Consider the following 21,437-nt stretch of genomic DNA (forward strand, 5'->3'; position numbering starts at 1 on the left):
GGTGTACCCAGGTTTTATTACCTGACATAATACGGGACAGAAAGGCCTCCCTCTCAGCTTCAAAACATTGCAACAAATCAAGACAAATGCTTTTTCTGTGCGATTTGTGTTCCACCATTAGACACAGCAGAACCCGTCTTACACTTTTGAATATCCAAGAGTGTGTGTAATTGCAACCACACTTACTTTGCTGAGTGACAGATACGGCATCAATGGCCACGTCTTAACCCTCGCAAGACTGAGCCATTTTCAGTCATGTGTATTACCTAGGGGGAAGGGGTCCTTTGCGCCCACCATAAAAAATTTAGAAAATTGATTTCACTGAATTACAGTAATAACACACCTCTGAAAGATCTACAGATCCATAATCAGGATCCAGAACCTGAATATTTCTTTTAAAACTGTTTTCAATAATGCATTTTATATCTTTCACTTACTGAGTCATTTAAGTTTCCAAGTCTAAATTATCTCAAGAAAAATTAGTAGTAAAAGTCTTAGTACTATTGAAGTACACTTTACTATACTACTGGTCATTAAAATGCTACACCAAGAAGAAATGCAGATGATAAACGGGTATTCATTGGACAAATCTATTACACTAGAACTGACATGTGATTACTTTTTCATGCAATTTGGGTGCACAGATCCTGAGAAATCAGTACCCAGAACAGCCACCTATGGCTGTAATAACAGCCTTGATACGCCTGGGCATTGAGTCAAACAGAGCTTGGATGGCGTGTACAGGTACAGCTGCCCATGCAGCTTCAACACGATACCAGAGTTCATCAAGAGTAGTTACTGGCGTATTGTGACGAGCCAGTTGCTCGGTCACCATGGACTAGACGTTTTCAATTGGCGAGAGATCTGGAGAATGCTGGCCAGGGCAGCAGTCTAACATTTTTTGTATCCAGAAAGGCCCGTACAGGACCCGCAACATGCGGTCGTGCATTATCCTGCTGAAATGTAGAGTTTCGCAGGGATCAAATGAAGGGTAGAGCCACGGGTCGTAACACATCTGAAATGTAACGTCCGCTGTTCAAAGTGCCGTCAATGCGAACATGAGGTGACCAAGACATGTAACCAATGGTACGCCATACCATCACGCCGGGTGATACGCCAGTACGGCGATGACAAATACACACTTCCAATGTGCGTTCACAGCGATGTCGCCAAACTCTGATGCAACCATCATGATGCTGTAAACAGAACCTGGATTCATCCGAAAAAATTACGTTTTGCCATTCGTGCACCCAGGTTCGTCGTTGAATACACCATCACAGGCGCTCCTGTCTGTGATGCAGTGTCAAGGGTAATTGCAGCCATGGTCTCCGAGGTGATAGTCCATGCTGCTGCAAACATTGTCGAACCGTTCGTGCAGATGGTGGTTGTCTTGCAAACGTCCCCATCCGTTGACTCAGGGATCGAGACGTGGCTGCACAATCCGTTATAGCCATGCGGATAAGATGCCTGTTATCTCGACTGCTAGTGATACAAGGCCGTTGGGATCCAGCATGGTGTTCTGCATTACCCTCCTGAACCCACCAATTCCATATTCTGCTAACAGTCATTGAATCTCGACCAACACGAGCAGCAATGTCGCGATACGATAAACTGCAACCACGATAGGCAACAATCCGATCTTTATCAAAGTCTGGAACGTGGTGGTATGCATTTCTCCTCCTTACACGAGGCCTCACAACATTTCACCAGACAACGCCAGTCAACTGCTGTTTGTGTATGAGAAATCGGTTGTAAACTTTCCTCATGTCAGCACATTGTAGGTGTTGCCACCGGCACCAACCTTGTGTGAATGCTCTGAAAAGCTGATCATCTGCATATCACAGCATCTTCTTCCCGTCGGTTAAATTTCGCATCTGTAGCACGTCATCTTCGTGGTGTAGCAATTTTAATGGCCAGTAGTGTATAATTAAAAAATATTACAAAAACTTGAGGTAATATACAAATAGCTTATGTACATAAAACATGTGAGAATTATTCACCACTTTCTTCAGAATCTACTTCACACTGAACATATAACAGTTTTTTGCTGTTTACAGCATGTATATCTCTTATGACTGTTGCAGATTATTGTTGTTTCATTCACTTTGTTGTACTTTTCTGCTTTTGAACAGCTTCCACTAACACGCAAGTGATATCCAGCCTTGCCTCCAAGAGCTTCCTTTGCACTGAAGTTCTGTTCAATTTTCTGTCCAAGAATACCCTCCCTACTTGAAACTACAGGCTTTGACACTCATGCAATATTTGTAGCCCTTTTTTCAATGTATGGTTTCATGAGCTGTATTCCCAGTTCTTGAAGAAAAAGTCGTCACTTATTAGGTTTTTTCTTATTCCAGTCCAGGAAGATCAACAAAAATAGTGTGTAACTATTTAACGCCGCTGGGCCCACACGAGTCTAGAAAACAGCAGCCACCTTCTTGTCACCCTTTTAGTTGACTATTTCCTCACCATTTGATCTATTGTGTCAATGTCACCTGTAGTTCAAATGGCTCTAAGCATTATGGGACTTAACATCTGAGGTCATCAGCCCCTAGACTTAGAACTACTTAAACCTAACCAACCTAACGACAACACACCCATATATGCCCGAGGCAGGATTTGAACCTGCGACCGTAGCAGCAGCGCGGCTCCGGACTGAAACACCTAGAACCACTCGGCCACAGCGGCCGGCTTTCACCTTTAGTCTCACAATATAAATTTGTAACTGTTTACGTCAGTGTCAGTAGGCGAACCAACTGCAGCATCATAGTGTTGCCATGATAGAAACAGATTTTTTTTCCACAGGGGATATAAGAAACAATTGTGATTGGAATATTTCCAGTACCATTATCACTGAAAGCAAATTCACTAGAATATAATTCTCGTCTTGAGGTATCTTCAGTTCTCGAGGTTTTCTATTAGCATGTAATGTTCCCATGGGAGTTAGCTCGTGATTCCTCGATAGATCTTTGGCCAAATCAATTGAAGTGTAATATCTGTGGTGACATTCGCCCTGAATTATGTTCAGGAACCACCAGGCATTTGACGATAGCAACAGAACTTGATTGTTGTGTACAATCATTTCTTTTCCCAGCATGTGGCTCCATGCTGGTAACATCTGGTTTTATAGCATCTGTGAGCATGCATGTACTGTATTTACAAAGTTTTTCCTTTATAAAGACCTTGAAGGAACACCTGACAGAAAAATGACAACATTCATCAGTAACAGTGGGCATCCAAACAATAATATTTTGGCAGTAATTCATTCATTTTATCAAAAACTTCTCGCATTGCAGCCAACTTATCACATTTCCTGTGATCACATTGCGACTAAGCTGCTGGAATCTGGTTTGACTCATGATAGCAGTAAAATAAACCATCCTGAAGTGTAAGACCATACATCTGTAACAAATGACTTGTCTTTTTCCTTCCCCATAATAGTAAGTAGCCCTATATAAGCCATGAATTAAAGTCTAGATGTTATTTTCTGCCTAACTGGCTCTTCATTGTTATACTTTATGATGTTGACAATTTCTGGTGATAAACACTTTTCAAATGATACTCTTATTGTTCCCATGGTACCTTCGTCTCTTATTCCTCCTCTTTCTGTCACTATGTTTTGTGCTACTCATCTTCTAATGTGAGGAGGTTTGGAGCTACAAATTTTTCCTTTGTAATTGACTTGTCACTAACCTTGCAAGCTGAATCATCATCTGTTTGAGGTGCCCCGAGTCCATCTTCAGCTTCTGTAGGTATTCTATCCTCACGCACAACATTCCTCCTCAGGTTCACTCACTACATCATCAGTTTCATCAAATCCAATTTCAGAATCTGTAGATGCTTCCACAAGCTGTGATATTTCTGTCAGTCGATACACTTTCAATCATAGTTGTATAAAATACTGGACTAAGTACCACTAGCAGGAAACAATAAAGAACCACAGGGAAATGAATCATTGTTGACACCATTGTTGCTGTCAACCCAGAGAAATATGTATGTGTTCTAAGGTCACGTAATGCTATTATCTGCAGAGTTAAGACGACCATTGTGGGAAGCCACATCTACTACCAAGGGAGGTAGATGTTACGACCACTTAAATTTTCCAAATAAATTTAAACGAAAAATGTAAAACAGTAATAGAATCTGGAAGAAAACTTCACTAAAGACAAATATTTTTTTACAAAATTTCAAAAATAAAAGTATCAGTAGATTTCAATATTTTCAAAAAATGGGCATAGAGGTTGCGGTTCATAGTAATTGACGGAAAGTCATCGAGTAAAATGGAAGTGATTTCTGGCGTTTCCCAAGGTAGTGTTCTAGGCCCTTTGCTGTTCCTTATCTATATAAACAATTTGGGAGACAGTCTGAGCAGCCATCTTAAGTTGTTTGCAGATGACGCTGTCGTTTATCGACTAGTAAAGTCATCAGATGATCAAATTAGAAAACTATTTAGAAAAGATATCTGTAATGGTGCAAAAAATTGGCAACTGACCCTAAACAACAAAAGGTGTGAGGTCATCCACTTTAGTGCTGATAGGAATCCATTAAACTTCAGTTACACGATTAATCACTCAAATCTAAAGGCTGTAAATTCAACTAAATACCTAGGAATTACAATTATGAACAACTTAAATTGGAAAAAACACACAGAAAATGTTGCAGGGAATGCTACCCAAAGACTGTTTCAATGGCAGAACATTTAGAAAATGTAACAGATATACTGAAGAGACTGCCTACACTACACTTGTCCATCCTCTTTCAGAATACTAAGCGGGTGGTAAACTTACCAGATAACAGTACTGCGAAGAAGTTCAAAGATGGGCAGCATGTTTTATATTATCACAGAATATGGGAGGAGTGTCACGAACCACACAGGATTTGGTGTGGACATCAATAAAACAAAGGTATTTTTCGTTGCAGTGGAATCTTCTCATGAAATTTCAATCAGCAACTTTCTCCTCCGAATGAGAAAATATTTTGTTGATGCCAACATACATAGTGAGTAACGATCACCATAATAAAATAAAAGATCAGAGGTCACACGGAAAGATATAGGTGTTAGTTTTTTCCCCGCGCTATACGAGATTGGTATAGGAAAGTTTTGAAGGTGGTTTGATGAATCATCTGCTAGGAACTTAAATGAGATTTGCAGAGTATCCATGTAGATGTAGGTATGAAAAGTAAGTACTGCAAACTTCACGTTTAATTACATATTTATTTAAGTCTTTCAATTACACCATTCTGCGGAGCAGTTCATTTATTTTGTCCTCCCTATTTCCAAAGTCACCACCTTCAACATAATGGTTTGTCTTCTTGCGCCAACCACCAGTTGGTGTATTGAGCTGAAACAAAAAATAAAACTTCAGAAGCTACTTCCAACTACAGCATTTATCCTCAGTAACAATAGCTATTGCAACTATAAATGTGGATACCATGACCAACACTTTATAGCTATCTATAGGTTGATACAAACGATAAACTGTAATAAATTAGTCAAATGAATCTACAGATTTATTTGTATGCAGGGCCTGCATTCACATAGCCTAGTTCTACCAAAATGGAAAGAATAGATTGCTGCTGACCCCCACGGACAAGGCTCCAAGTCTTATAAAAAGCACAGAGAAAAAGACTGTTACAATATTAAGCATTTGGACAAAACTGTTCCAAAATAGAAAACACACACACACACACACACACACACACACACACACACACACACACACCGTGTTCACACAGCCACTGTCTCCGGAGCCCAACTGCCTGCAGGGTTTTTCTATTGTTAAGTCCATCCACGACAGTTCTACACACATGGTTTCAGACTGCACTTGCAATGTTGTTATTCTGAGGCCAGGGCATGAAACCTGTCTCAAGATGAATAAAGAAAAACAACCCCCGAGCACTTCATTCTTGGTCTTCCACTTTTATTGTTCCTCTTGTGTCTTATGTATTTTATATTACCAACCCTCCCCTACAACTCATTGCTGTTTCTCAGAATTTCTAATATCTCGTGCCAGTTTGAATTAAAACTTTTTCTAGATCAATAACTCAATGTGTATTGAGTTTTCTAGGTTTTGCTTCCACTATCAAGTGCAACATCTGAACTGCTGCTTCCTTTATCTTTCCAAAACCCCAAACTGCTAAGCGATCAAACAGCTCAATTTTCTTTTCTATTCTTCTCTCTTTGATTCTTGTTATTAATTAAGAGCCCAGATACATTAAAATGACCTCACAGTAGTTCTTACACCTATCTGACCTTGGTATCTTTGGGATTGTGTGAATATTTTTCCATGGTATTTCTACTGAAAGTGATGGTAATTCTAATGTCCCCAATTCAACATACCAACTATAATAATCATATGGTTGCCACTTCCCCAATGTTTTAGAAATTAGATGTGTTTAACCATTCTGCCTTACCCAATTGCAAATTTTCTAAAACTGTATCTCTAGCACTGCATCCTTTGTGTCTTCTACATTGACTCCTAGTTGTACCACATCACGAGACAGATTCTCCCAGTCAGAGGGATTCACAATATACTCTTCTCACCCATCTGCTTTCCTCCTCTGTATTTAACAGTAGAATTCTCACTATATTCCATGTTGATGACTTCCATCAAATCAGTCTAACAAACTATTTCTTTTCCAATGCTTTAGATTCTTCCTGCATCTCTGTCACCTTTGCTTCCTTGCACTTCCTGTTTATTTCTTAACATTCTTTTACTTTCTTTCATCAATAATGTATTTCTTCTGTTACCCCATGTCTCTTCACATTCACTTATGTAGCTGCCCGATTTCTGTGATTGAGCAAGCAGTAAAGGAAACAAAAGAAAAATTCGGAGTAGGTATTAAAATCCATGGAGAAGAAATAAAAACTTTGAGGTTCGCCGATGACATTGTAATTCCGTCAGAGACAGCAAAGGACTTGGAAGAACAGTTGAACGGAAGATATATGATGAACATCAACAAAGGCAAAACGAGGATAATGGAATGTAGTCGAATTAAGTCGGGTGATGCTGAGGGAATTAGATTAGGAAATGAGACACTTAAAGTAGTAAATGAGTTTTGCTATTTGGAGAGCAAAATAACTGATGATGGTCGAAGTAGAGACGGTACAAAATGTAGACTGGCAATGACAAGGAGAGCATTTCTGAAGAAGGGAAATTTGTTAACATTAAGTATAGATTTAAGTGTCAGGAAGTATTTGTATGGAGTGTAGCCATGTATGGAAGCGAAACGTGGATGATAAATAGTTTGTACAAGAACAGAATAGAAGCTTTTGAAATATGGTGCTACAGAAGAATGCTGAAGATCAGATTGGTAGATCACATAACTAATGAGGTACTGAATAGAATTGGGGAGAAGAGGAGTTTGTGGCACAACTTGACAAGAAGAAGGGACCGGTTGGTAGGACATGTTCTGAGGCATCAAGGGATCACAAATTTAGCATTTTACTGCATAACTCAATTATTCATTCTTCTCTCTCATTCTACTATGAACCCCATATTCCCCTGTAAATATTGTATTCCTTCCTCTATTACAATTCAATCACTCATGATAATCTAATAATCACCTCCCATTACATACTGAATCGAAAGTTAAACATCCTTACTTACTTTCCATACTGATTCACTTTCAGCTTCAACATCTGAATCAAATAGTAAAATATATTGTAGGAAGTGCAGTTTGCATCCAGGCAGACAAGTGGAACTCAACTTTGCCACTGTCTTGCATTTATAACAGGTGGCTATAGGTGATGTCTTTACAAAATTTTTCATGTTGAATTGTCCAAAGGATTACACTCAATATGAAACAGTGTAATAGCAATTGCCCCCAATTTCTTTCCAGGATTGTAGCATGGCAACCTACATCCTTTCATAGGAGTTATTTGCAAGTGGTTCTAGCTTATATACTGACACTCTTAGTAACATGTCATCACAGCCTCTCCTTAGTATCTGTAGACCGTCCAAAACTACTGGAAAGTGGGTCTCCTACAGGTAGTCAAGTTTTCAAGTGAAAAATTTCAACAATTTGCTTTACTTATCTTCAAACTGTGTACTCTTCAGTACAGGATGCAACACCGAGTTCACTTTATATTTTAACTCTATACTGCCAATTGCAAAAATCTCCACTGGAAACCTAGTACAGTGAAACTTGCCTGTACTGTAATATATGGCAATCACAGATAGCTGAACATAAATATGTTTTGCATAGAAACAGATCTCCAGAATCTAAGCATAAACCTGCACCAAGTTCATAAGGAAAGTGGAAACTGGTCTAAATTGTTTCTCTCTGCATTGATTTTAGTAAGTTTCTTTATAGATTTTAGTCCTGAGAAGGGATTTAAGGCCCTTCTAGCAAACAATCTGTTCCAATATCAGTAACTACTCTATTAAATTCCAAGGACTGGCAAGACAGAACTGTTGAATAATAAATTAAATTTATAAAAAATGCACTTTGTAATTTCTACAAATTTATTTAATGAATAATAAAATGTAGAAACTTAATGACAAATTTCAATTCAAAAATGATAAATATTGATAGAATTATCAGCATTTCTCATTTTTTTTTTCAAGTATGTACACGGAGACCACAATCTGGAAGCTGTACATTAAGCTATAATGTCAAATTGTAGCACTAGACACATGCAGCATGTAACACATACATGTCACTTGTATATGAAGTGCACTATTATTTTCAACAAGCTGGAAGGCAACAATTCATGTTAGAATTGTTGCCATGGACTTGTTGACCAATACCTACAATCCATGCATCATGCTAACCCATGCATACAGATTTTGAGCCTTCTTTTGGAAAACTATAAACTACTAAAATTAACATTTTGCAGTTTTTGTCCTCTACACTAAACATAAATTAAAATCATTATTAGTGGTACAAAGACCAGTTTGATGCAGCTCTTCACATTAGTTGCCTAGTCCAAATCTTTCTCTCTGTGTTAACTACTGCTAACTACAGGTTGAAGGGGTTGCTTACTTTATTCAAGTTGGTCTCACTCGCCAATTTTTATGAACATCCCCCCCCCCCCCCAAACACACATTTACCTTCACTACAAAACTGACTCCACAATGCCACAAGATGTGTTAACGGATCTTTTAGTCAGACTGTGGCATACATTTCTTTCTTCCACAATTTGATTCAGTACCTTCTTGAGTTATTCAATTTAACAATCCAATCTTCAGCATTTTTCTGTAGAATTATTTCAATAACTTCTATCCAATTGTCACCTGAACTTTTAATCTTTCACATTTCAACTCTGTACAAGCCAACCTCCAGATAAATACCTTCAGGAAAGACGTCAAAACACTTTATATCTGATGTTAACAAATTACCATTTTTCCCAGAAATGCCTTGCTTGCTACTGACTACACTTTATATAGTCCCCAAGTTATTTTGCTCCACACCAAGCACAGCTCCTTTACATTTAGTGTCTTATTTCCCAATCTAACTCCATCAACATTTCCTGACTTTATACAACTACATTTTGCTACTCTTGTTTTACATTTCATGTTCATCTTATACTCTGATTCCAAGACATTACTCACTCCATTCATATTATGTAAATTGAAGGCAAAGGGCTAGAAAAGAAAGAAGGAACTACTGATGTCAGCTGCGTTGAGACTTTATGCAAAACTCAGCAGCAACGAGTGAAAATGTGTGCTGCATTAACCACTGCACCATCCAGGCACAGCGTCACACAACACCATCTCGATACACCCATTGGGTGACCCATACTCCCACCTAGCACAACCTATCTGCAGTCACCATCCATGTCGTCCTTGCTCACTACTTTGAGATTACCACAGGTCAAATGTGATTGTGCATAAACACTGGAGGTGTGTTGATTATTACTCACTGAGGTGAATCAATTATGTGAATGCATGTGTGTTCTTTTGAACATGTCTGAGAAAACAGACACCACACATCCATGACATTCCATCCAACTGCTCTTCCAAGCCCTTTACCATCTGACAATTACAATGTCTTCAGTAAATTTCAAAGTTATTTCTTTTTCCTGAATCTTAATTCCCTTTCTAAATTTCTCCTTGGTATCCTTCACAGCTTGCTTAATGTACAGATGGGAGAAACATCAAGGTCAACTCCAACTATCTATCTCATTCTGTAACTACACTACTGCTTCCTTTTCACATTCTTTGACTATTCACTGCAGTCTGATATCTGTACAAGTTGCAAATAACCTTTTGCTCCTGTGTTATCCCTGCTACCTTCAGAATTCCAAGTAGAACTCTAGTCATCACTGCCAAAAGCAATCTCTTAAGTCCACAAATGCTTTAAACATCTCTAAGTTAAGTCATTGGGTCATAAACTGGAAAACATGTCAACACAAAAAAATACCACCTGACAAGAGGTGACAGATGCATCTAATGTGCAACACCACACAGTACTGTTTATCCAGTGTGGCAACAGGGCACTTGACCAACCAAATGGCTGGCAGTGTGGTAGGGAAAGCTGACCTGCCATTGGTGTCACCTATGCAATGGTGTCACAGCCCCTCCTGTGAGCCAAACATCAGAAGTCACAACTAATTTTAACCACACTATAATATTGCCCCTCCCACTCTTGCATCTTGAAACATGGCTCATAGAAAAATAATGTTGAAGTTCACTATGTTTTCAAACTTCAACTATTTATTTCATAGTTCTAGGTCATTTTGCTTTACTCTTTCAAAATTTAGAAAGCCTGGTATACAAGCGCACTGACAAAGTTACACAGCCATTCACGTCCATCTATTGTAGGTGTTCCTGAAAACTTATCCACCCAATGAACAGTGTGGATACAGTTTCCATATGTATTGCGCAAGTGTGTGAATGGGTCATTAAATACAAATCTAATAGCACTACTATTACAAAAAATAATGTGCAGATGTGAACACTAATTTTTTGTTCTCGAAATAGGTGTAAATGTGCCTAAATTTGTTAACTTGCTGCTCCATACATCCAGAAATCCTGAAGATTTAACCACAGTGGTCATTCCACAAAACCTAGATTTATTGTTGCTGACAATGTTTCCTTAAGCTGAGCTATACGTGCCCTGAAATCCCAAGTGCTGTCTATGAACAAAGAAGGACAGACTATTCGAACAGTTAACTTAGAACAGAAAACTATCCAGAAGTCTAGGCTCATTATGCTACTACACACATGTATTTATAAGAAGTACATACATAGCACAAAAAAAAATGAAAAGCTTGTTACCCACCTTAAATGGCCAGAGGAAGTTTGAGGCATACTTAAATTTAGGTCCAACAGTGAAGATTTCATGGATCAAGTCTTCAACACAGATTATGCCCATTTTACCTAAACAACAATTAAAACAAAATCTTTAAACAATATCCAAATACTTAGTAACAACTGAACCATTCTTTAAAATATTAAGTAACCTCAGTAATTAAACAGTTATTAAACATGCTGGGAAAAGATTAATGATAACATCAATGAAACCATGACCAATTTTTAAACATATTGCTTAGACCAAAATGTGATGCAAAGTACTATTACTGAATGATAGAAAAACACATTAACATGTCGTATATAATTCTGTTATAATAATTGAAGCATGTGACAAGAAATATTATGTATATTCACCTGCACTAGCCACACAATATATGTCAGTATGTACAGAGAATATGGGATTAAGAAACACAAATGTCAATAATACACTATCTGCTTGCGAGATGATTAAATGCCAAATGTTAGGAAGAAAGGCATTTGAAAAAAGTTTTTAAATACTTATGTTCAGAAACAATTTATACTTTTTCTCAGTGCTAAATTTTCAGTTTAAGTCATATTTAGATCTGTATTATACTTTGCAAGCCACATTAACAATGTACGGCAGAGAGTACTTCCACCTGCCTTGGTCCATTTATGAATGGTATGTGGAAAGAAGGACTGACTGTAAAACTACATACAGGCCTTAACTTCTTGTTTGATTGTGGTCATTTCTTGAGAAGTAAAACATTGCCCCATTCTTTATGAATGTTCAGCAGTGAACTACTTATGCACAACACCTCTTGTAGCATCTGCCATTTGAGTTTGTTCAGCCATCACTGAACAATGCCATAGAAAAAAATGTGCCACTAACCTGTTGTTGGGTTAGTACTTCAATCTCAAAAAGATGACTACAGTGCAGAAGACACAGAACACCTAACAAAATTCTGACAAATATTTGTTTGACAATGAAAAAAATTCTCAAGACACATATGCTAAGCATGAAAACAATGTGTAACTGGCAGTGTTCCACTATTTAATAAATGGATGGCAGTTACAGGCTTTCCAAAAACATCTATTATGATGTACGAAAGTCACTACTTCCCATACAGTTACCAGTTCTGGATCAGCAGCTAAACATACTACAATGAAACCTGACTGGCTAACTCCAACACTAAATAGCTCTGAAATGGCGCAACATATCTAATTTTTTTTCTTAACATTTGTGTCTCAGTACAACCCGTCCTGCAACACTGCTACAAGCATTTCAGACATTTTCTGACTACCCTGTATAATTCAAATACAATCCATTACTCCCTTGGGGTATTACCAAAATTAAATTTACAGTTGTGGATTTTGTCCTGTTAAGATCAATGTATTGAGTTCCATCTGCTAGAAAACCCTCACTCAAGTCATAATTCTTGTCAAATATCCAGTAAGCTTGTATTCTGTTTGAATTTACATATCTAAGAAAGTAATTTTTATAATGATACATGCTAAAAACTGACTGGACAATAACAGTATACAGGGACTATATTACAACTTACAGAATCACTAACTTTCTAAAATAGAAAACTTTGTATGTGGTGGTATCTCAGTGAAACCAATATCATAGGAGAGTGATAACACGAAGATACATGGAAATACAGAAATAAAATCTGTTCTACCAAACAGCAGCAAGAACAAAGATGCAATCTGCAGCCACAGGTTCCTTAGTCCAGCTGACGGAATTGATTTCCTTTTTATTCTGCAGACATCTTCAACCCAAAGTCTCCCTAACTTCCCCTATAATTTTATTTTTGTACAAGTTAGGCTACCAATAGTTCCAAGACCTTGTTTATGTGCTATTTTGAACAGTCACTAGTTCCAAACATTTTTATGAAATGTTGCGCTAGCAGAGACTAGTCACACCATCAGACTAAAGACAATACAGAATTGTACACGAATTTATCACAGAAACCATCACGGAAGTTCTTTAGGGAATTCAATATCAAAATCAGGATTGCTGCTCAAGGAAATCAATCCAGCTGCTACAAATCCAATCACTGTCCTATTTAGATCATGTTTCATTTAAAATAAAAATGTTTAAACAATGAAAAAAAAATAGGGTAGAATAAGCAAAGAAAATTAGCCATGCCCTTTAAAAATGAATCACACCAGCAAGTCATAGCTGATTTAAGAACCTAAATCAGACATCTGAATTTTGTTCTTTTAAGCAGAAGTTAAGTGCTACTGCATCACCTCGTTAAGTGCACATATCATACAGAAGGAACAATATGCTACGGGAGAAAAAATACAATGAATTTCATATAAAAGTACGCAAAGTTCATTTAGAACTACTAAATATAGTTGCATTAGGAAGATTGTTTTTTGTGTCATCTGATTAGCTGCAAAGGGCTCGCTGCACTGTAGACAAACCAACACAGCTGACAACACATACTATTAGCACAATTTGTCCATTACTGATTCATACATGCCTACTTTAGAATTAAGTACTCACCCAATTTCTTCTCAATAATCTCATTAGAAGTAATTGGTATTCTCTGCCCATTTATCTTAGCAAATCCTCTCTTGTATATCAACTCACGCACACTCTTCAGGTTTGGTATTCCCCAAGTCACATATGGTTCACAAATACGAAGCATATTTATTGTTGCCTGTGAAAGATACAGCCAATGAGCACTCCAACCAAAGGAAAAACTTTTAGTACATTTAAAAAAAGAAGCTTAAGTTATGAATACACAAATCTATGGCTGACTTATCAGATGACTGCGTAGTAAGCCATTTTCCCATTTTAGACTTTCTGAACTTGACAATAATACAACAAAGAATGTTTCAACATTCAATGCCATTAACGAAAAAGCTCAACATTCAATGCCATTAACGAAAAAGCTCAACATTCAATGCCATTAACGAAAAAGCTCAACATTCAATGCCATTAACGAAAAAGCTCAACATTCAATGCCATTAACGAAAAAGCTCAACATTCAATGCCATTAACGAAAAAGCTCAACATTCAATGCCATTAACGAAAAAGCTCAACATTCAATGCCATTAACGAAAAAGCTCAACATTCAATGCCATTAACGAAAAAGCTCAACATTCAATGCCATTAACGAAAAAGCTCAACATTCAATGCCATTAACGAAAAAGCTCAACATTCAATGCCATTAATGAAAAAGCTCAACATTCAATGCCATTAATGAAAAAGCTCAACATTCAATGCCATTAATGAAAAAGCTATCTCCAAACACTACCGCACAAAATCAAACTTCTGGTGGAAAATTTATTTTTAAGGCTTTGTTTGGCTGTTTAAATAATTATATGACCACCATGGAAGCAAGTAACTCAAGACATTTTATTTACTTTTGAGGCTGAACAAAAAGGGACCACATGAATTAAAACATTAAAATACTTCTTAAAAATATGGCAAGTCATTTGACTCATTAATGCTTTTACATGGTAAATGCAATTTATCATGTTCATTGACTCAAAAGTAATATAGGACTGTTTTTTCAGATAATGTGTGTGTACAAAATTGTTAAGGCTTTCGTGGCCACTTGTTGACAAACTGCCTATTGGCTTCTGTCTCAGGTTCTTCGGCCGACGTTTATCTAATGATTTTTTTGACGTTTCGCCAGCACGAGTGGCTGGCATTGTCAAAGCTTCACCCTCCACTCACCACTGGCAATGGAGGGTGAAGCTTTGACAATGCCAGCCACTCATGGTGGCGAAACGTCAGAAAAATCATTAGATGAACGTCGGCCAAAGAACCCGAGACAGAAGCCAATAGGCAGTTAGTCAATGTGTGTGTACTCTGTTTCTTGAAAAAAAAAAAAAAAAAAAAAAAAAAAAAAAAAAAAAATTCACTGACAAAAGTTTAATTTTGACTTTCAAAAACCTCTACCAGAGGATAATTCAGATTTAAACAAAATAATATGCTGGAACGACCAAACTTCATACTAGATAAAAGATAAATACCCAAATGATAATTACCACCTACACATACCAGTTACAAAGTTGAAACTACAGTATCATGTGCAAAGGGGAAGCAAAAGCCAAGTGTGTAATACAGAAGCTGGAAATAAAAGGACAGAATCCAAGGGGAAATGTACAAGAAAGTAAGACCAAACTGTGACAGGTACACAATGAAAAATGAATAACTTCCAGGATGGTGTATACCAAATGGACAGTCACCCATGTGACCAAACAAATATAAGCCACTGGAATTTTATAGCTGGTTAATTTCCATCGGCAGCAATTATGGTTAAGCAGTAAGCAGATGGATTTCCTTGTCCCATAATTTTTCTATAAAATTTGTAAAAGGTTACCAAACTGCAAGCACTCTTATTTGGGCACTTTCCAAGAGCCATTTCTTCAGAAATTTCCATTTCTGATTAAACTGTATGTACACCTCCTACAATTACAAACATTTTAATATTTGCACGAGACGGCTATCAAAATACAACTTCTCAATTTTTAACTGAAATTAAACAACTCCTAGTTTTTCATGTTGGCAATTCATAGTTCAATGTCACATTCTAATAGAACCATTATTACATACACTAATTTCTTAGCAAATTTGACTGAGGGTACTTTTTTAAGTTTCTAACTAATCTGCTATCAGCAAGTGCTCTCTGGAATATAAACATTAAGATCAGTGGATAGGTTTAAGTTCCAAATTCCTTGTGAAGTTAATGGTTATCACGATCAAGGGTGTTGGAAAACACCATTGAAAAAAGGAAAGATGTTTTAGTCCCAGCAAGGTTTAAGTTTCTCCATTTGTAAATCTTCCATTTGTCACAAGAACAGGTACATGACAGCAAACAATGGTATAGCAGATACAATAAATATCTGTTTTGAGATCATGCAGCAAGACATTACTCAAAGCATCCATCAAAGATAATTAGGCCACCTAAACAACATGCAGAAAAGAGAAACTCTGCTGCAATCTCAAAGTACCCTCACCAACCAAGTAGTGAACCAAAAACACATCTTTTAAGGCACTTTTAACTGTGTAAAACACTGATATGCTTCTTATAAAATAAACTTACCTTGTTCAGTTTCAGGAAGATGCCATTGTTTATCTGTTTCAGCCTGAACAGCTGCAGAACTTTTCGCACCTTGGGAGCTACCTGGTTAACACTGTTAAGAATGAACTTTTAAATGTAAATGTATTTACAGGTGTATGAAAACTCAATGCAAACATACAAAATCACAAAGCAGTAGTACAAATTTGTTGTTACCCTCTAATACGGATGACAAATGCCAAACGTGCTTCCCCAGGGACATAATAGTTCCCACGGTTTCTTGCTTGCCGAGCCAAACGAACTTCATCTCGCTCCTTCCTGTGGTACTCCCGAACATATGTCTCAGCTCTTTTGAAAATCTCTTTCCTCTTCTTGTACTTAAGCGCCTTTTGCTGGAAAAAAAAAAAGACACCAGTTCAAAATTATGCACAATGAAACACCCTGGCCATAACATTAGCTTTAAAATTACATCACATGCTAAACTACCGACAGTCAAAGTCAAAATCAATAAGTATCTGGCAGAAGTGATAGTGCCTTTGAAAGGTATGAACTAGCATCAACACTATACCTTTTGATACCTTGTCTCACTACAAATGGACATTCAAAAGCAATTAAACCAGGACATTACTCAGCAAAGTGAACTTTGTACTCTATAAAACTATTTTGCGAATGACAGATTGCATTGGGGGAGGGGGGGGGGGGGGTGTCAGTGTTGCCGGAATCCAGCCTGTCACGTTTTAAAAGGCACTGCATGCACTTCCAAAACAGGCAACGCAGCAAGGCTCTTGAGAAAGCCCTACAATTAGATGGCAGCTGAGATCTACTGCTATACTTGCTGAAATGTCAATCACAGAATAATTCTGATCCCAGTATAGATTTACACTTAAGCCATCACAGGTACTTTAGCCATATAATGAACAACCACATTCCAATTCAAAGCACAACACATTTATTACCTCACAGTTCAAGCATAACTGTCTGAATAAATCTTTATTTTCGCATTCCTTCCTACATATTAGTTTGCTATTTACTAGGTTCCGAGTCTCCTGCACCACCTTTATAATATGGGCGTGTTCACAATTTCTATATCTGTTTTGAAGTGAAAATATTTGCTATTAATTGGTAGAACCAAGTCCTGCCTATATTTATTTTTAATATGGTTTGCAGGAATCCCCCTTCAATTTTACAGTTACCCATCTACTACCTCTGGCCAGTTACTGGGAGCCATTATAGTCCTAACCTCATTTTGTGGCAGTCCTTTCCATGGGTTTACACATTAACACATACCTGCAGATCACTCTTCCAAGTAAAACTTAAGTCTTCTATTTTCATCACTCAGAAATTTTAATTCCTCTTGCTTGTAGCTAAGCAATAACTAACAATTAAGAATTTCTATCATCAGATATTGCATTAGGTTTTACAATGTTCTCTATCATTTTGAAGTTGTTGTCAGCACACCTTGGACATGTCCATTTGGCACTTTCTTTAGGTACGTCATTTTCAATAATGTTTGCACATGCAAAATGATTCCAACAATCGCACAGACCACAATATACCGTTTCTCATGTTTCTATTACATTTAATACATTCAATACCTCAAATGAACCAGCACAGAAAGTACTTTCAGAAAAGTCAGTCAGGTGGAAAGGCTTGTTGTTAAGAAGTAAAGTTGTGTGAGCCTCCAGAGAACAAGGCAATGTTTTAGCAAATGCTGACAAAATTCAGTGACTAGACATGCAGTACTTTACAAGAAACGCCAGGTATCAAACTCGTGCCCTTACTGCAAGCAAAATATATTAAACAACCGACTGTCGAGATGGGGAGTCGTAATATTGTGTTCTGCATTGACGAGGGTATAGGGTATAACACTCAACAGACATGATTTTACTTAAATTGTGGGGGAAGGTAGGTGGATCAATGTTTTGTAATTAAATCATGGGAGCACAGATGTGGTTCAATGTTTATTAACATATCAAATGTGTTACTAATATTACCACTGAGTCATTTGCCTTCTACCGTGATTTGATGAAAAAACATTGCTCCACTTACTAAGCCTGCCTATTTAAACAACAATGACATATGGAGCAGAATCGGGTATATTCTCACTGATGATTTACTAATATGAATAAATGAGTTCTTAAACAGCAATTTCTGTAATATTAACAATAGTACATACAATTTTCACCAAACCATCACATCACAAAAAACTAGTTCCAGCTTACAAAAATGTGAAAAACTAAACCGACCTCAAGACAGGTCTTTAAAAAGTACCACAATAAATGAGCCACGAATGATCGAAGTGGGGTGGGGACTAATTAATTATGGGCACATTATATTAGACTTATTACAAAGAAGTAAGCACCACTACTAAGCAGCCAGTCTTATTTAGACCAAACATTCACACGAATTACTCTGGGAATGAATGTTGGCAGAGAGACAGGACGCAAGGACTGAAAGTGCCATTTTTATATGCGTGTTTAGAGTTGTTCTACCACGAGTATTAAATTCTATTAGCAAGGGGGGGGGGGGGGGGGGAACCACAGAATTGACAGCTAACCACACTATTTTTTACATGTGCATTATTTTCGAAAGTTAAATGTCTGAATAATATTACTGTACTTCAGATTCCAGGGAAGAAAGTGAGAGAAAGTGGCCCGTCTTGCACCTAGCATTTTGGGAGCAATAAACTTCAAATTGCCGCTTTCATAAACAGAAACATGCAATACACATTCTGTGCCACAAAACCATTCAAATAGCTACATGAAGTAATCACTGGACGTTCAACATAAATCAGTGATTAAAATATAAACATCAATTTTGTACCTTAAGAGTTGCCTTCAGCTGAGCAACTTTGGATGCATCACGGCGTTTACGCCTTTTGAGCACAGATTCAGGCACTGCAGGTAACTTCTTGGACGCTGCATCACTCTTTTTCTCTGGTGTTTTTACTTTTTCTGCCTTTTCAGGGGTTTTTGCTGCTGGCTTCTCAGTTTTCTGACTGAAAATGAGTAACATACATAAGAAAAAGAGTATATCAAACTTCTACATAATACATCAGGTTTAATCTAAACGTGGTTTTAAATAAATATTCGCGAGACCACCACAAAATAATTTCATGTAACTACTTGTTACTTCACTGTGAGCATACCAGATTTTTTCTAATACTAACAAATATGACCCGTATCTTCGTAATATACTAGGAAGAACTTTAAGAGGCACATTGATTGTTGTGAATTGGTGAATTAGGGCTACTGTCCTGGCATCGGCATTTGCTGGGAGAAAAACACTTCCCGGGAATAGGGAAGCAAATCAATGTCATGTGCATACAGTGTTCTGAACATAACTGTCTTTGATTGTTCCATCTCAGAAACTATACCTTCAACACACGTATAATAAACAGACGTTTTCTGGAGTCAACACATTACGAGTTTGAGTTCAATGAGAATGTGTAATAGTTAACACACCTCTTTAGTAATTAATTTCAAATAACCACTTACAAAAAAGCAGCAGTGCACTCACCGTGATTTAACAATGATATCTTACGAAAATTCTTCCGGACGAAACAGATGATTACTGTAGCCCCTCAAAACACGAATACCATAACTATACACCACGGCGATTTCCGCGATTTTTGTTAAACTTTACATACTAGAATCTTAAAAATTAAACAATTAAAGCAGCTGTAATAATGGTGGTATCACGCTTAACGCAGTTATTACCAGACAACTTCTCACTCAACACCGACAAAATACAATCGAACCCGCACATGATGCGCAAGTGTTAGAACATATGATTATGTGTGTTACTTGCAACTACAACGACTTCAAATTTGCAGTCTAAATTAAATAGTACATGCCCGTTTATGATACACTATATTAAACTAGGATGTAAACAGATATATATCAACTTAACCACACTTACGTGTCAGCCATGATTGCAAGAGAAAGGAACAGGAAACTAACCAGACACCACGCTTCCAAAGATAAAAGTTATCGCCAAATACCTAATCCGCGATGTTATACACGTTTGCCAGTATCGCCAACAAATGAATTGTGTTGGCGTATTCTCGGCTCCCGTGGCTGTGACACAACTCCAAAACGAAGAAGATAGCGAGAGAGATCAGAAATTACGTGCAAGGTCACCCACTGATTTGTTCCTGAGAGGACACGCCACAACATCGACAGTGATCGCTTATTGGAGAAATGAATAGCCGATACCTTTTAAAATTTCGCTCTGACATATCGAAACATTCTACTTGGAAATAGAGCTGTGAGCACTCAAACTTCGCTACTCACGTAACTTTAATGTATTTACTGAAACAAGAAGTCATTTACTGAACTTCCCAGTAACAAAGAACTTACAAGCTCCCTACAAAGTAGGATCTGTATATGTACAAGCTATCCAACGTTAAGCGATCTTCAAGGTCATGCAACGACTTCTACAAGTACAACCATCCATCCCTTTCAGGTGAGCCAAGGTGTGAACGAGTCATTTTACAGTTACAGTACACATTCTCAGTAAAAATGTATCTATTTAAATAGATAATCCTCTTTTACATTATACTTAATTTCATTTACTTTAAATTTTGAACTGATTATTTTAGGACATATTTCATACAAAGCATTGAGACTATTCAGAATGAGATTTTCACTCTACAGCGCAGTGTGCACTGATACGAAACTTCTCGGCAGACCGAGACTCGAACTCGGGACCTTTGCCTTTCGCGGGCAAGTACTCTACCTGCTGAGCTACCCAAGCACGACTCACGACCTCGCCCCACAGCTGTGTGCCAGACCGAGACTCGAACTCGGGACCTTTGCCTTTCGCGGGCAAGTGCTCTACCTGCTGAGCTACCCAAGCACGACTCATGACCTCGCCCCACAGCTCCAATTCTGCCAGTACCTCGTCTCCTACTTTGCCCACAAAAGGCAATGGTCTCGAGTTTGAGTCTCAGTCCAGCACACAGATTTAATTTGCCAGGAAGTTTCCATTTTGACTATTGATCCGTCTGTAGCGACGAAAGTTTACTTACTATCAGTGCAGTGAAGTGTTGCATGTGTTGTGCACCAGTGTGGATTTATTCACGTCGCGTCTGTCAGTCGGCTTTCCATGCCAGCCATCAGGAGCATTATAATAGGCATTGAATATTTCACAGCCACCATGGAGCATACAT

General features: G+C 37.7%; 1 protein-coding gene across 1 annotated transcript; it reads right to left on the reverse strand.

Annotated features, from left to right (window-relative positions):
* Nucleotides 1-5,192: 5,192 nt before the first annotated feature.
* Nucleotides 5,193-20,318, reverse strand: LOC126259876 (60S ribosomal protein L7). The gene is made up of 7 exons (XM_049956937.1): nucleotides 20,186-20,318; nucleotides 19,088-19,262; nucleotides 16,481-16,656; nucleotides 16,289-16,379; nucleotides 13,735-13,891; nucleotides 11,227-11,324; nucleotides 5,193-5,339 (listed from the first exon to the last, which is right to left on the reverse strand). Exons 1-7 carry the CDS (start codon nucleotides 20,194-20,196, stop codon nucleotides 5,229-5,231), a joined length of 819 nt encoding a protein of 272 aa, XP_049812894.1. The 5' UTR covers nucleotides 20,197-20,318; the 3' UTR covers nucleotides 5,193-5,228.
* Nucleotides 20,319-21,437: the final 1,119 nt, after the last annotated feature.

This window comes from Schistocerca nitens, chromosome 5 (assembly GCF_023898315.1).
Source record: "Schistocerca nitens isolate TAMUIC-IGC-003100 chromosome 5, iqSchNite1.1, whole genome shotgun sequence".
NCBI classification, from domain to species: domain Eukaryota; kingdom Metazoa; phylum Arthropoda; class Insecta; order Orthoptera; family Acrididae; genus Schistocerca; species Schistocerca nitens.